This window comes from Delphinapterus leucas, chromosome 19 (genome assembly GCF_059928025.1).
Source record: "Delphinapterus leucas isolate spDelLeu-1000000601 "Yukka" chromosome 19, BTC_Dleu_Yukka2, whole genome shotgun sequence".
Classification (NCBI taxonomy): Eukaryota; Metazoa; Chordata; class Mammalia; order Artiodactyla; family Monodontidae; genus Delphinapterus; species Delphinapterus leucas.
The window spans coordinates 18,989,540-19,006,610 of NC_143147.1; the positions used below are offsets into that span (position 1 = coordinate 18,989,540).

Genomic DNA, 17,071 nt, shown 5'->3' on the forward strand with positions numbered 1-17,071 from the left:
CAGTTCCAGTGAGAGCGCACCAGGCCTCCCACCTCCCCCGAAGCAGGACAGGGACTGCACAGGGCTGGATGGCTTCTGTGGCCCTGTGAGGATGCTTTTTCACTTAGCAGAGGCCAGCCAAACCCCTGCCCTCCATCCCCTCCAGGCTCCCCCAGCCTCTGAGCAGGCAGAGAAGTGAGTGGCCTGGGTATTGGAGGAAGTGGAGCCTGCAAAGACTTTCTAGATGATGCCTACACACAGGGTGGGGACACAACAGGGGTACACGCGCCCCACTGTTCCCTGTTACAGCCTGGACTGAGCGGTGGGTTTTGTATCGTGTTTTTTCCCCTTTTGGTTTGCCTCGGGGTTTAGTTGTGCCCCCTGACAGGCTCTGAAGGCCTCAGGGCTGAGACCGAGTGTGAGACGAAGGTGTTTTCTGGTCCATAGGCAGCCATCCCAGGACTCTGCTGCCGAGAACCTCAAGCTCTATGATCGCAGGAAGATCTTCGAAGCTGTTGCTCAGAATAACTGTGAAGAGCTGGAGAGCCTGCTGCTCTTTCTGAAGAATAGCAAGAAGCATCTCACGGACAGCGAATTCAAAGGTGGCCCGGAAGCCGCCGGGTCCCGGGAGCAGCCCCGCCTTGCTGCCTGCTCTGACCCCCACTTTGTCTTGCAGACCCGGACACAGGGAAGACCTGCCTGCTGAAAGCCATGCTCAACCTGCACGACGGGCAGAACGACACCATCCCCCTTCTCCTGGAGATCGCCCGGCAGACGGACAGCCTGAAGGAGCTGGTCAACGCCAGCTACACGGACGGCTACTACAAGGGTGAGGGAGGCCCGGGCGGCATGGCTCTGCCCACAAGTTTGCCTGGAGCCAGGAGGGCACCGTCATGCCCGGGAAAGGCTCTGAGCTCCTTACTCTCTGTCCAGCCACTGAGTTGGGATCTCCTGGTCCTGGGGGTCCCTGCACCCCCCACCCCCCACCGCCAATCGCTCGGTGCTCCTTACACTTGGGTCATTTTGATTCCTTCAGCTCCCAGTCTGGTGTTCCCTGTTCTGGGGGTCTCTACTCCTGCCTCAGGGCCTCCTTGGGCCTCCTTTGGTGGGGGGTCATGCTGCATGTTCTGCCCACGCCCACCCCTGGCACCTGTCCGGGCAGCCCCCGCAGGACGATGAGCACAAAGCCAACAGCACGCGTCCTCCACAGGCCAGACAGCACTGCACATTGCCATCGAGAGACGGAACATGGCACTGGTGACCCTCCTGGTGGAGAACGGGGCCGACGTCCAGGCCGCGGCCAATGGGGACTTCTTTAAGAAAACCAAAGGGCGGCCTGGCTTCTATTTTGGTGGGGAGACCACGCGGTAGACACTTGGCTTTTTGATGATTGCTAAGGGGAGGTTTGAGGTGGAGACGGGGGGAGTTGGAGGCTGGGTGGTGCAAGGGCCAGTCTCTTCCTGGGGAAGCCCACCGCTTGCCTGTGTTGGCTGCAGGTGAGCTGCCCCTCTCCCTGGCTGCGTGCACCAACCAGCTGGGCACCGTGAAGTTCCTGCTGCAGAACTCCTGGCAGTCGGCCGACATCAGCGCCAGGGACTCGGTGGGCAACACTGTGCTACACGCGCTGGTGGAGGTGGCTGACAACACGGCCGACAACACCAAGTTTGTGACGAGCATGTACAATGAGATTCTCATCCTGGGGGCCAGACTGCACCCCGCGCTGAAGCTGGAGGAGCTCACCAACAAGAAGGGGCTGACGCCGTTGGCTCTGGCCGCCAGCAGTGGGAAGATCGGGGTAGGGAGGGGGCATCATGCCTGAGCAGGGGGTGCTGTGGGAGGGGCCTGCCTACCTTCCTAAGCTTCTGACATCGCCACCGCGCAGAGCCCTGGTGCTCCCCCACCAGCCTGTAGAGGGAGGGCAGGGGGCATTAGAGTCAGCCAGGGGAATTGTGAGATGCCGAGCGGAATTCATCAGCTCACACGTGGCCGTTTCTGATTTCCAACTCTGAGCACCGCCGACAAGACACAGAATGGGGGTGGGGCGCTGGGGTCTGGGGATGGGGGTGGGTTGAGCTGAGGGTGAAATGGAAAAAGAAGCTGTTGGTGTTTCTTCATGGAAGATAGGACTTTTGGGTGATATGGGGTCCTAATGGGGTGGGGCAGGCCCAAGCCTGTGGATGATGTCAGGCCACAGAAGGCTGAAGGTGGGGCTGGGCAATTGGGAACTGGAGGGGAAGGAGCTTCTCAGTGCCAGAGGATTCTGGGAGCTTGACTGTTCATACCGAGTCTCTTAGGATGAGAACTTTGGTTTTGTTTCTTGGATTTTATTTCCTTCTGGCTTGAGGTTTTCTAGAATGGACCACTGCAGTCCTTCACCGTGAGATGGGAGAAATGGGGGGCCAGGTGTGATCAGGTGATGGGTCGGATGTGGCTGCAGTCGGGGTCTGAGGCAGTGGGAAGTTGATCTTGATGGTGGTCAGGAGGCTGCTAGATGGGGGTGGGGCTCTCCTGGGGCTTGGCTGGGGTCTCCAATGGGCTGGGAAACAGAATTATTCTTGGAGCAGAGCTGGTAGGGAATGCAGCCTGCGCAGGGCCCCAGGCTGGCCTCTAACAGGCTCTTGTATCCCTGCGGCAGGTCCTGGCCTATATTCTCCAGAGGGAGATCCAGGAGCCCGAGTGCAGGCACCTGTCCAGGAAGTTCACTGAGTGGGCCTACGGGCCCGTGCACTCCTCACTGTATGACCTGTCCTGCATCGACACCTGTGAGAAGAACTCAGTGCTGGAGGTGATTGCCTACAGCAGCAGCGAGACGCCTGTGAGTGGGCTGAGGCTGGGACCCGGCCAGGAAGGGCTTCGGGTCTCACTGCACCCCAGCCCCTACTCCCACTCCCTAATCTGGCTCTGGCCCCTCCCATCAATGGAAACCTGCTACCCGGGGCCTACACCCTGCGGTCTCATCTCCCCATTCATTCCCACCGAATGTCTTCCTGCATCATACAGTCAATATATGATAATATTCCCATAAAACTTAAATATTTCAAAAATACATAGACAGGAAAAGAATCCTCTTTTTCTACCATATAAAAACATGTAGCTTCATTTTGTTTATATAGTACAGAACAACCATGTTTTTCACTTAGTGGCATGTTTTATTTTTTAATTTTTTAAATTTTTTATTTTGGCTGCGCTGCTCGGCTTGCAAGATCTTCCCCGACCGGGGATCGGACCCGGGCCCCCTTCAGTGGAAGCACAGAGTTCTAACCACTGGACCGCCAGAGAAGTCCCTGTAGATAGTTTTATATCAGCACATATGAGTCTGCTTTATTAAAAAAAATTACTGCAAGTATTCCATAGAAGGAATGGGGTGTAAATATCCACAGAATGACATTTGAGTTATTTCGTTTTTTTTTTTTCCTACTACAATGCTACCGGCCACTTGGCATGGGTTTGAGAATTTTTCTATGAAGGACACCTGGAACTGGAATTGCTAAGTCAGAAAGTATGGCCTCCAGAAAGATTTCATGAATGTACTTGCCCACCACCCATGGGTACACATCTACTTGTGTCCTTGCCAACCTGGGTATTACCAATATTTTTTTTTTAACCTAGTTTAAGCCCATGGAGCCCAAAATGCTATCTCATTGATGTCTTAATTCTTGTTTTCTTGCTTACCGTGAGGCTGAGAATTTTTTCATGTGTTTTCAACCATTCATATTTCTTTGGTAGATTTCCTGTTCCTTGTCCTTTGCCATCTCTTCTACTGGACTGTTTGCCTTACTCTTTTAGTGTGTAGATGCTCTTGTTACGAAATGAATTGATCCTTTCTCTATTGCACATGTTTCAGATATTTTATTTTCTCCTAGTCTCCTAGTCTCTTGCAAACTTCATTTGCATCATTTGCTTATACAGAGTTTTCATTTTGAGAGTCGAATTGGTTAGACTTTTTCTTTCATAGATTTTGTGACTTGTATCTTGCTTTGGAAAGCCTTTTCCACTTCAAGATTGCACACACATCTTCCAATACTTATATTTAGTTCCTTTGTAGGTATTTTATGTTTGGCTTTTAAATTTATCAAGAATTGATTTTTGTGTATGTGTGAGGTAGGTGTCTTACTTATTTTGTTTACAAATGAGAGTCCCAATGCCACTTAATGAAAAGTTTACCCTGCCACCACTGCTGTCCCATCTTTCTAAGGTGACAGATGCTCCAGGCCCTGAGGCTGACTTTGGGGGCTGTAGTCTGTGCTGTTGGTGATGATGGGCTGCCATGATGTCTCACAGGGCAGAGGCTGCATTTACAGGGGCAGAATCCAGAGGAGGGAGAGGCCTGGCTTGCTTTGTTCTGTCCTGTCAGCTCCCACCTGGGCTGCCATGCTGAATCTGGGCCTCTGACTCAGAATCCCTGATGTAAGTGTTCCCAGAGGGCTGGCCCAGGTAGGAAACAACCTCAAGAAGGACTGGGGTGTTTGGCCTAGAGAGGAGAAGGCTCTGGGGCCACGGCTGCCATCTGCACATCTCTGGAGGCTTTCAAGGGCTGGAATGCAGTACTGGGGTCCCGAGTGCAGAGCGGGGACCACTGGTGGGAAGCAGAGAAGGCCAACTTTACTCCAGAGAGCAGAATTTCCCGACAAGCTTCTTGGGGCAGCAGAGAGCTTCCCATCCCCAAAGGTATTCAAGAAGACACTGAACATGGTCCTTATTTGGGGAACTCCAGCTTGGGTCAGAGTTGCACTCAATGGCCCAAAAAGTCTAGGATGACCTGATTTTGGCTCATCCACATCCTAGGAATACTTGAACTTTACAGAGAGCTCGTTGATGTGAGACTTTTGCCCCAAAGCAATACTTGTAATGGTGGCATCCCAGGCACTGGGCCCACTCAAGGCAGGAAAGACTTCCCCGTTCCCTTCAGTCTCATGCATAGGTAATTGCCGCTCCCACCTGGATAGCCTGTCTGACTCAGGCCCGGAAATGGGAGAATTAAGGAATTCAGAGGCCTCTCCCTCAGCAGCCTCATGCTAAGCTCTGCCTGTGCCAGCCTCGTCCCGATACTGTGGGAACAGCAAGGATGTAGGCTCTTGGGAGAGCGTTATTACGGGGAGTGGGCGTAGAATGTCGGGTGACACTGGTACGCTCTTGAGTGTCAGGGGCTCTTAGGGTCACGTGTCCAATTTCACCCCTTGTTCGCTGCACAACAGAGACACTGAGGCCCACAGGGTGGGCCACGTGGGGAGCCGGCCGTGACCCTCCGCTGCTGTCCGAGCTGAGGGCGTGGCCTGCAGAGACGTGGGTGTGATGTGGTCCTGTGAGTCGGGTCCGGGGTGGGTGAGCCTCACTCCTCTTTGCTCCCCTTAGAATCGCCATGACATGCTCTTAGTGGAGCCGCTCAACCGCCTTCTGCAGGACAAGTGGGACAGATTCGTCAAGCGCATCTTCTACTTCAACTTCTTCATCTACTGTCTGTATATGATCATCTTCACCACGGCCGCCTACTACAGGCCTGTGGAAGGCCGGGTGCGCCTGAGGCTCAGGCCTCTGCGGGGGACAAGGGGAGGGGACGGGCGTTCCTATAATACCCCAAGACCACGGGCCCAGGCCAGACCCTGGAGACATGGAAGAGTCACCTGGAGATCTTACGTCCCTGTGCTCAGTCCTCCCTCTCCTGGTCGTCTCACACCCCTCTCCTGTTCTCAGCCCCTCCTTTAGCTTCCAGGTTCTGAGAGGCCGAGCCTGTGGTCGCTGAGGTCCCTGATTGCAGAGGGGCAGTACTAGGTTAGAAAGGATGCAGGAACTGGGGCTCCAGAAGCAGCTCTCCGCTCGTCTGGGTGTCTTCAGGGTCCCAGGTGGCGTCAGCCTGGAGCACATTGCCAGCCCTCTCACCTGCCTACTTTTGTTCACTCACTTGCACATTATTCATTCCCTGGACATGTACTTTGAGGGCTTCTTCTAAGCCAGGCCCTGGGTTATGCATCAGATTAACTTAAGACCAGACTTTTTCCGCTACCAGGAGCCATAGACTCCCTCAAGTTTCTGAACTGAGTCCTTTCCATTCAGTATCCAAGCACTTAACTTGCTGCCTTTATCTCCAGGTTGCCTTGCTTGTAAATTTGGTTGAAAAACTCAACTTCCTAGTTAGGTGAAACCCAATTTCTATACAACTATTAAGGCCATCTAATGACTTTATTTTAAGAGAAAAGAAATATGTGCTAATGAGACAAGCTAGTGAACTAGTGCTTATTAAACATGGATGATAGGCTGGAAGGAAACCCACTCTGGAAAACTGTGGCTGAAACACAAGGACGACACACACACGTGCGTGCGCGCACACGCGCGTGCGTGTGTGTGTGTGACGGTGACGTCTCTCCCTCCACCATCCGTGGGGAACCTTGACGGTTCTGGGAGACCAGGGGTTCGCCATAGGCTGTGGGAACAGCAGGAAGCACATGACATTGGATCTGTAAGGGTGCCTCCACCCAATGCCACCGCCGTCCTCCCAGCCAAGCAGAGCTCCAGGTTAGGGCATCATCCAGGAGACAGCACAGCACAGCAAGGACACTCCTCTTAGCAGCTGGAAGCTGCCACTTTGGAAATCAGGTCCCACAGAGGGGCCTCCTTGCAGGTGTCCCCATAATTATGCATTGTCTTTATTTGTGTCTCTCTCTCCTGATGGAGGCTGAGCCTCTCCAGAAGGGGCTGGGTCTTAATCGCAGGGCTCTGTACCAGGTAAATGTTTGTCGAATGAATGAATGAGTGAATGGAATCACTAACTTCTCTGCCCTTTGCAGCCTCCCTTTAAGCTGAAACACACCGTTGGGGGCTATTTCCGAGTCACTGGAGAGATTCTTTCTGTAGCAGGGGGAGTCTACTTTTTCTTCCGAGGGGTAAGCATTCCTTCCAACTCCGTGAGTTTCCACTATCACCAAAACAAAAAGCCAAGAGACTCACTCAGCGCTCACCCACTTTTTAATTCATCAGCCACATAATGGCCCTGATAGAGGAGCTTAGAGACAAACAGGTGAAGATGAGAACCCTCAGGCATTCACGGCTGTGGGAGGGTGCAGGTTTGCCCAGTGGGTCCCTGCAGACCCAGAGCAGCCATGCTTGAAGACAGGCAGTCAGGGCGCTCCACTGAATGTAATATTTAATTACAGAGATAGAGTGGAAGCCTCTTAAGAGGCAGGATCATGACTAGTAGTTGTTTAATTAATTGAAACAGCCCATTATAGCTCTGAATAATGAAAGAAATCTATATGTATACTGGAACCATTTTATTTTAACTAAAAACTCAAACATGCATATTCCTTGGCCATTCTTCTAATATATGTGGAACCACTGTTGCATGTACAAAGGGACCTGAATGCAGAATTTGAGATTATTATGATATTTTCCTTTAATCTTTTTTTTTTTTGCGGTACGCGGGCCTCTCACTGCTGTGGCCTCTCCCATTGCGGAGCACAGGCTCAGGACGAGCAGGCTCAGCGGCCATGGCTCACGGGCCCAGCCGCTCCGCGGCATGTGGGATCCTCCCGGACCGGGGCACGAACCCGCAGCAGGCGGACTCTCAACCACTGCGCCACCAGGGAAGCCCCCCCTTAATCTTTTTGATCTAAGCTACACCTCTTTTTTTTTTTTTTTTTCAGTAACTCACCTTTAAGGAGTCTTTCCAAATCACTGGACTCTGTCTTCACAGAAACAACTGTTTCTGTTTATTTTCACCCTCCTAGTTTATATTTTAGTAAAGTACAAAGCTGCAGTAGCAAGTGCAGTGGGCAAAAAGCATTATTGGCAAACAGGATTAACCAGTGGGAGGGCAAGGCGGGTGTGGGTGTCCTGGAGGGGAGCATGCACCGTGGGCATCAGTCAGAATGTTTTCGGGGAGTGGAGAGCACTGGTTTATCCTGGAGAGTTAGTTCGGTGGAGGATGGTTAAAGAATTTTTACTGTAATTCAAACTTCTTTAAGAAAATTAAGAAGAAAAAGTACAAATTAAAAAGAAGGAAAAAAAATCACCCAATTCCATCATTCAAGCACAGCAATTAATAACATTTTGGTGGTTTTCCTTCCCATCTTTGCTTCTAGGTATAGCTGTAATTCCACTCTATTTAAAAAAATCTTCCTGACCAAGTACATAACATTACCCCATTAGCCTGACCCATCCTGTTCCACTGTCTTCATTATCTTTGCTTTGATGCACTCCCATGGTCCATCGTGGCTCCATTTAGGAAGCATTCTGGGCGCTCACCATTTAACCTTTCCTGGGATCTTACTCTGTTTACCTGCAGATTCAATATTTCCTGCAGAGACGGCCATCACTGAAGACCTTATTTGTGGACAGCTACAGTGAGATGCTTTTGTAAGTGATACTGACTCTTATGCCTCTGTAGCAGATAGCATCTTTTGGCCATGAGACCTGGGGTTACAGCAATCAGCTCATTCTCACTCATTCTCTCACATCCGCTGGGCCTGGAACATAGTAGGGCTTCACAAGCATGTTGAATGAATGATGGAAGGCACCCAATAAACGTTTGTCTGGTGAGGAATACTGAGGGTCCACTCTGTGCCAGGTATGTTCCAGGTGCTAGGGAATTTCTTTTAAATCTGGCACATCTGAAAATATTTCTACTATACCTTCACGTTTGATTGATAGCGAGGTTGGTTATAAAATTCTTTTAAAATTTTGAAGATATTTCTCCATTTTTTCTTTGCTTTCAATATTAAAGGTGACAAGTCCAAAGCCATTCTGATTCTGAATCCTCTTTTAAGACCTGTTTTGGTTTTTCTCTTCATAAACCTATAGTATCTTCTGTTTATTCCTAGTGTTTGGAAACTTGATGTTTCTTGATGCAGATTTGTTTTTATCCAATGTTCTGGGTACTTAGTGGGCTCTTTCAATCTATAAATTTATGTCCTTTATTTTTTTGTATATTTTCTTGAATTATTTCTTGATCTCTCTTCTGGAACTCCTGTGATTTGTACATTGAAGCTCCTGACTTAGTCCTGAACTAGTTCTTACATTTTTTCACTTGTGTTCTCTTTATTTTTGGCTCTTCTTTCCTGGGAGGTTCAAATCAATTTTAATTTCCAGTCTTTCTATTGAGTTTATTATTTTTGATATCATGTTTTTAATTCCTAAGTGCTCTTTTAAAAAAATTCTATTTGTTCCCTTTTTCTTTTTTTTTAGTAAGTTTATTTATTTATTTATTTTTGGCTGCGTTGGATCTTTGTTGCTGCATGTGGGCTCTCTCTAGTTGTGGCGAGCCGGGGTTTCTCTTTGTTGCAGTGTGCGGGCTTCGCATTGCGGTTGCTTCTCTTGTTGCGGAGCGCAGGCTCTAAGCGTGCAGGCTTCAACAGTTGTGACTCACAGGCTCCAGAGCGCAGGCTCAGTAGTTGTGGCGCACGGGCCTAGTTGCTCTGTGGCATGTGGGATCCTCCTGGACCAGGGCTTGAACCTGTGTCCCCTGCACTGGCAGGTGAATTCTTAACCACTGCGCCACCAGGGAAGCTCCTATTTGTTCCCTTTTATAACACTTTATTCTTGTTTCATGGATGCAATATCTTCTTTTGTCTGTCTACGACTATTAAGATAGTTTTTGGTAATTTTTTTCTTTTTGCGTAGCTTTTGTTTTCTCCAAATTGTTGATTCCCATTTGCTTGTTTTGTTCTCTCTTTCATGTGGAGGCCATTCTCAGAATATTTGGAAATCTTTGATGTCTGCTCATGATTAAGAGTGGAGGATTGAAAAGCTGGTTGGAAGCTCTTAATATGTGAATGGGGCTTATCTTTTTTTTTTTTTTTTTTGGTGGTACACGGGCCTCTCACTGTTGTGGCCTCTCCCATTGCGGAGCACAGGCCCCAGACGCGCAGGCTTAGCGGCCATGGCTCACGGGCCCAGCCGCTCCGCGGCATGTGGGATCTTCCCGGACCGGGGCATGAACCCGTGTTCCCTGCATCGGCAGGCGGACTCTCAACCACTGCGCCACCAGGGAAGCCCGGTGCTTATCAATTTTTAGCTGCATTATAGTCTGGTCTAGATAAACAATTTGCTGGAGAATGTCCAAAGTCAATCTGTTGCATCTTTTCAATCTTCTATCCGGAGGGAAGAAGTCTAGCTGCCAGCTTCCTGAGAGCTGAGTGGAGAAGAGGGCTTTACGTAATGTCTTGTATAGAAATCACATAATCTCCTGTTTTGGGTGAAATACCAATGCTTTCTTGGGTGTCTGATGAAACCGGGTCCAAAGACCCTCTGCTTTATCTTCTTCAGAGACAGCACCTCCACTCTTACTCACGTCAGGTCTCTTCACCTCCCCTCGAAAGCCTTTTGAGTTTCCTTGATGAAACGAGTTGGTTCTCAGGTTTCCGCACTATGGATTTGGCTTTGGCTTTCTTGGGTCTGCTAGGTCAGTTTCCATGTGTTCACTACGTCCCAGCTTCCAGAATTCCTAGGTGGGGACTCCATTTGCCTATGTCAACTGGCGTCAGTTCTTATTTTGGCCAAGGGCCTGCAGATGCCGAGGAATAGTTTTTCTTTGCAGCAGAACTCCAATTAACGAGCCAGTTTAGGGGCACTAGTTTTCAGTACACTCACATCAGCACAGCGGTGACTTTTTGCTGGGTTCTCACACACAAATGGGAGGTTGGGTGGTCAGTGCAGGCTTCTGTGTTAGTGCAGCTGTTGGGCGGGCACTTCCGGGAGGAGGCCGTGATGAACAAGGAGACCTGGGACGAATAAGTAAAGAAGGGACCACTGAGCAGACCCTGTCACAGGATCGTCGTAGGATAATGACCATAGGATCGTCCAGACGTCCTCCAGCCTGTCCAGGGCTCCGACTAGGGCAGCCCTCACCAGACTAAAGAGTGAAAGGACGTCTTCCCTGGCTCCTCACCTGAGTTTGAGGACCAGCAGACTCTACCTGTGGTTCTTTCAGGAGAGCACAGCCTAGACCTCCTCAGAGGCCTAGGCCTCCTAGGTTCTCTGTTGTCCGTGAGGTTATTGTTCTCAGGGACTGGGCAGGGAGGCTATTGGAGCTACAGCCCTGTTTCTCAGCCTTTTTTCATTATTGCCTTTTTAGAAATTTTTTTTCCTAATTGCCCCTCCCATGAAATCTCCTACTGCAAATGTACTATATATGCGTTTATGTACTGTATTTGTATCTGTGTTTTGTGTGTAAAAAGGAGAAGATTTTGCACATGCAACACCCCGCCCCCCACCCCCCGAACTGATTTTTGCCTCTTGGGAGCGATACTCCTCCCACTGAGACTCATGGGCTAAAGGAGGGAGGACAGCCATCCCCAGCTCACCCGTGGTCTGGGGCTGTGCCTCTGAGGAGAGGTCCAGGCATCTGGGGTCTTGTCTGTGAGGGTGCAGGCCCCCCGGTGCCCATGGACAGGGCTTGCTGTCCCTCCCCCGTCAGCTTCGTGCAGTCGCTGTTCATGCTGGGGACCGTCGTGCTATACTTCTGCCACTGCAAGGAGTACGTGGCCTCCATGGTTTTCTCCCTGGCCATGGGCTGGACCAACATGCTCTACTACACCCGCGGCTTCCAGCAGATGGGCATCTATGCTGTCATGATTGAGAAGGTGGGTGCCGGTGCCGGAGCGGTTCTCCGCAGAGCCCGTTTACCTCCTGAGTGTGTGGGACCCGGTCCCACACACTCCATCCACCCTCTGTGCATTGTCTGGGGAGGTGCTGCTTTAAGACCCAGTTTTGCAGAGAATTCCCCAACAACTGAAACTTGACCTGCCACATGCCAGGCCCCCCTCTCCCACCAGAAAAAGGCCCATGGGCAGGGGGCGGGGGGAGCTGTGGTGACTCCCTCATGACACCTGAGCTGAAAACCACCAAACCAAACCTACCTGTCTGTCCTCTGATTCCACTTGGGCTCAAGATGAACCCCCAGGCCGACACAGTCCTGGCCCTTCCCTTGGCCCCTCCCGGGCCTTGATTTGCTTCTGACAAGCCTGCTCTCTCCCGCAGATGATCCTGAGAGACCTGTGTCGCTTCATGTTTGTTTACCTCGTTTTCTTATTTGGGTTTTCCACAGGTAACGGGCTTGGTCAGGGCTGGTGGGGGGCAGGGGGTCCTGCTGACCTCAGCTTCCTGAGGACCCTGCAGGGCTGGGTGGGGAGAGGCCCACCAGGGTGTGTGTCTGCAGGTGACAGAGCAGATGGACAGTGAATACACTGAAATAGTAGGAGAACTTAGAAATTGATTCATAAAAGATTTTAAGTCATTTTAGAGGTATGAAGTGCTGCTTACCTATAGTATAGCTGCATTTTGGCTCAATTAAACTTTTTAAAAATTTTGATGTTATTTCAGAAAAGCCACAAGAATAGTACAAATAACTTCTCTATAGTCTTTACTCAGATTCCCCAAATTTTACCACATTTAAAAAATCACTTTCTCTCCCAGCTGCACACACACACACACACACACACACACTACACCATACCTAAAAGAACAGAGTGAGTTGCAGACATGTTCAGTCCTTTACCGCTAAATACTTCAGTGTGTATTTCCTAAAAACAAGAACATTCTCTTACATAAACACAGCATAATGATCAAAATCAGGAAATCAATACCAATACAGGACTGTTAGCTCATTTCCAGCCTTATTCAAATTTCACCAATTGTCCTAAAAATATCTTTTACAGAAATGAAAATCCCAGATCACGCATTACATTCACTTGTCAAGTCTGTTTAGTCTCCTTCAGTTGGGAGCAGTTCCTCAATCTTTCCTTCTCTTTTGTGATCTTAGCATTTTTATTGAGTAAAGACCAGTTTTTACAATGTCTCTCAGTTTGTGTCTGTCTGATATTTCCTCACAATTAGATTTCGGTATACATGTTTGGTCAGAATATCAGTGAAGTAATGTGTGTCTTCCTTATATCAGGAGTCCCGTGATGTCTGTCTGTCCCATTTCTGATGATAACTTTGTGGTTCTTTTTTCAGAATTGAAGTATAATTGATTTACAATATTGTGTTAGTTTCAGGTGTATAGCAAAGTGATTCAGTTACACACATATATGTATGTTTTTTCAGGTTATTTTCCATTATAGTTTATTACAAAATATTGAATATAGTTCCCTATGCTATACAGTATATCCTCATTGCTTGTCTATTTTGTGTATAGCAGTTTGTATTTATTAATCCCATACTCCTAATTTATCCCTCCCCTCTTCCCTTTCCCCTTTGATAATGGTAAGTTTTGTTTTCTATGTCTGTGAGTCTGTTTCTGTTTTGCTTATAGATTCATTAATATTATTTTTTAGCTTACACATATTAGTGGTACCATATACTATTTGTCTTTCTCTGTCTGACTTACTTCACCTATTATGATATTCTCTAGGTACATCCATGTTGCTGAAAATGGCAGTATTTCATTCTTTTTTATGGCTGAGTAATATTCCATTGTATATATATATATATATATATATATATATATATATATATATATATACCACATCTTCTTTATCCATTCATCTGTCAATGGGCACTTAGGTTGCTTCCGTGTCTTGGTTATTGTAAATAGTGATGCTATGAACATTGGAGTACATGTATCTTTTTGAGTTAGAACTTCTGTTTTTTCCAGATATATGCCCAGGAGTAGGATTCCTGGATCATATGGTAGCTCTATTTTTAGTTTTTTAAGGAAACTCAATACTGTTTTCCATAGTAGCTGCACCAATTTACATTCCCTCTGGTGATGTTAACTTTGGTTACCTGGTTTCGGTAGGTCTACCAGATTTATCCACTGTCAAGTTATTATCTTTCCCTTTGTAATTGATAAGTAATTTGTGAGGTGATGCTTTGAGACTGTGAATATCCTGTTTCTCATCAAACTTTCTCCCAGTGGTTTTAGCATCCACTAATGGTTCCCACCTGAATCACCTGATCCTGTGATGGTTGCCAAATGATAATTTTCTAATTTATTCTTTCTACGTTTGTTAGCTTGCATTCTATTGTCTGGAAGAGCTTTCCCTACAGTAATGTAATGGAAGGGGTTTCCATTCTCCTACATTGATTTATTTATTTACATCAGTATGGCCTCTTTGATTCTTTTGTGTGTGTGTGGATTCTCACTTTGTGAAGTGGGTTATAACTCCTTACTATTATCATTTCTTTTCATGCTCAAATTCTCTGAGACATAGTCATTAGGAGTCCCTTGCAGCTGGCTCCTGTGCCCTTTTGACACACCACATCATTCTCTTAGCAACTGAGTCCTGCTTTGACCCCCATCTGAGTCTTACTGTTACATGGTTCACGTGGTATCCTGTCTGGGAGTGATGGGCAGCTTTGACTGGAAGGGATCTCGTAGGGATTAGTGTGGGCTCTGGCCCTTGGTCTGAGCCACAGGAGGGGATAAGGCCAAGGGGGTTATGAAGTAACCATGGGGCACAACTGCTACAGAAGCTCTCGGGCTCTGGAGTACATCTCCCAAAGAAGAGTACAGAATGCAGCAAGAAGCCATTCTGATCTGAGCTGCTTAGCCCCCATGGTTCTGGAATGGGCTGGCTCTGGGCTACCCTCTAAGGGGCACAGGCAGACAAAGGTGTGACTGAGAAAGTAGATGCGGACCCAGGGCTGACATGTAAGGTTGGGCAGCTTGTGCACTGCACACGTGTGGCTGTATCACATTGTGCATATATATTTATTTCAGCATTTGATGATAAAACTTTTCTATTAATAAAACAGTGTATTATGACACATGGATAGTTTTGAAGAAGGGAGTGCTTTTAAAAACAAAAATCACACAAAGGTGCCTCACAGCCAAGCCAGAGTTCCTGCCGCAGACCCATCCTGGGGGTAGTGGGTGTGCATGTTGGGGAACCTGGGGTCTTGGCTTCCATCCAGCCACATGTTCCCCATGCTCTACAGCGGTGGTGACACTGATTGAGGATGGGAAGAATGGCTCCGTGTCGGCTGAGTTGACGTCACACAGGTGGCGAGGTCCTGGCTGCCGGCCGTCCGACAGCTCCTACAACAGCCTGTACTCCACGTGTCTGGAGCTGTTCAAGTTCACCATCGGCATGGGTGACCTGGAGTTCACGGAGAACTATGACTTCAAGGCTGTCTTTGTCATCCTGTTACTGGCCTATGTGATTCTCACGTACATCCTCCTGCTCAACATGCTCATTGCCCTCATGGGCGAGACGGTCAACAAGATCGCACAGGAGAGCAAGAACATCTGGAAGCTGCAGGTGGGTGCTTGGCGGGGTGTGTGCAGCACGAGGGGGTCCCCTGCACGCTTTGGGGAGGGTGCAGAGAGCCTAGCCAGGCTGCAGGCTCAGGCAGCAGCCTCTCCCTCAGTTGGCTCCCCCGGCTCCTCCCACAGGGGTCCCTGCCCAGGGTCACCAGCGGGTGTTTGCAGACTCTGTGTCTACTGTGGGCTGGGCAGTCCCTGCGGGGAGGAGATGGAGGGTTCAGCCCCACGGGGGTGCCTGTTGCAGAGGAACTCCATCTAGAGTGGGCACCAGAGACCAGACTCGGGAAGCAGCTAATATGGGATGGGCCCTGAGAGCTGCATCTTTGAGACACCTGGTCTACATCTGCCTTTCCAACTAATAATAAAAGCATCATTGTTATTAAGTAGCACTGGCTCTACACCAGGTACTGTTCTAAGTGTCTTACATACATGCTCTCTTTAATCCTACAATAATGCTACCAAGAGGGCACTCTCACTCTCCCCGTTTTTGGGTGAAGGCACGAGGCATAGAGAAGTTAGGTATCTGTGTCCAAGGTAGCCAGGACTCGGCACAGGCAGTCTCACCCCCGAGCCTCTGCTCTTAGCCACTATACCACGTTGCCCCTTTGTGAGCTCCTCAGGGGAGGAACTGGGGCTGGCACACTCCATCTAACTCATGGTTGCCCTGCCCAGACCCGGAAGGCACCAGCAGTGCCTGTGCAGGTCTGAGCTCCATCCATGGAATGTGCACCCGCCTGGCTGTGGGAACCAGCCTGGTGCAGAGGGTTCTGGAGGTCCAGCTCGGAGGCGCAGGGACGGGGAGAGACCCTGCAGACGCTGATCTTGGCAGGTGACACTGGCAGCCAGGGGCGGCTCCTGGATGAACCCTCTGCCCCTCTGCCCTTTGTGTCATCCTGCAGAGAGCCATCACCATCCTGGACACGGAGAAGAGCTTCCTTAAGTGTATGAGGAAGGCCTTTCGCTCAGGCAAGCTGCTGCAGGTGGGGTACACAGCTGACGGCAAGGACGACTACAGGTGGTGTTTCAGGTAATTCCCAGGCAAGAATCAAAGCTTGGGGAACTTGGGGGCTAAGCTATGGATATTGGGACCCACCCAGAATCAGCTGTGGGTACAGAGGCCTAACTCAGGGCTCACCTGTGGGCCTGGGGATTCACCCAGAGCCAGCTGTGGGTACAGGGGCCTAACTCAGGGCTCACCTGTGGGCCTGGGGATTCACCCAGAGCCAGCTGTGGGTACAGGGGCCATTCCAGGGCTTAGCATGGGTATGGAGGACCCACCTGGAACCACCTGTGGGAACAACATAAGCCTTTCTCAGGGTCTCTTGGGCCCAGTCATGAACATAAAGGACTCTCCCAAGGCAGCTGTAGGTACAGGGGCTGCCCTAGGGGTTGACTGTGGGCATAGGGGCCCCACCATAGATCCCAGATGGTGGGACCCAGCTGTGAAATACTGGTAAATGAGGTGTCCAGAAGGGGTCACCTAGCGATCAGGGTCAGAACCAGGAATCCAATCTTTAAAGTTCCTGGGTCCCACAGTGTGGTCAGAGAACTCATCTTCAGGGGTGGTGTCCAAAAGGCAGGCCCCTCTGTGCCTCCCTCTCGCCAGCTGTGTCTCCCCATCCTGATCTATGGGCGTGGCCTGCAGGGCGGGGAAGCTGGCCGTGGACCACCAGCTCCCTGCTCCCTGCTCCCTCACCTCCTCCCCTTGCAGGGTGGACGAGGTGAACTGGACCACCTGGAACACCAACGTGGGCATCATCAATGAAGACCCGGGCAACTGTGAAGGCATCAAACGCACCCTGAGCTTCTCCCTCCGGTCGGGCCGAGGTGAGGGGAAGGTGGGCAGTTGAAGCCTTGGGGTCCCCCACTCCTGGAGCAGCCCCAGGTGTCAGC

At 49.8% G+C, this 17,071-nt stretch overlaps 1 protein-coding gene across 1 annotated transcript in view; it reads left to right on the forward strand.

Annotated features, from left to right (window-relative positions):
- Positions 1 to 17,071, forward strand: part of TRPV1 (transient receptor potential cation channel subfamily V member 1) — a 36,119-nt gene that overhangs the window by 9,479 nt on the left and 9,569 nt on the right. The window contains exons 2-14 of the mRNA XM_022595823.3: positions 427 to 581; positions 656 to 808; positions 1,190 to 1,330; positions 1,476 to 1,774; positions 2,615 to 2,794; positions 5,332 to 5,490; positions 6,762 to 6,857; positions 8,258 to 8,328; positions 11,387 to 11,552; positions 11,950 to 12,016; positions 14,851 to 15,173; positions 16,078 to 16,205; positions 16,890 to 17,005. Of these exons, the coding sequence (XP_022451531.1) occupies positions 427 to 581; positions 656 to 808; positions 1,190 to 1,330; positions 1,476 to 1,774; positions 2,615 to 2,794; positions 5,332 to 5,490; positions 6,762 to 6,857; positions 8,258 to 8,328; positions 11,387 to 11,552; positions 11,950 to 12,016; positions 14,851 to 15,173; positions 16,078 to 16,205; positions 16,890 to 17,005 (2,054 nt within the window). The remainder of the gene's footprint in view (positions 1 to 426; positions 582 to 655; positions 809 to 1,189; positions 1,331 to 1,475; positions 1,775 to 2,614; positions 2,795 to 5,331; positions 5,491 to 6,761; positions 6,858 to 8,257; positions 8,329 to 11,386; positions 11,553 to 11,949; positions 12,017 to 14,850; positions 15,174 to 16,077; positions 16,206 to 16,889; positions 17,006 to 17,071) is intronic.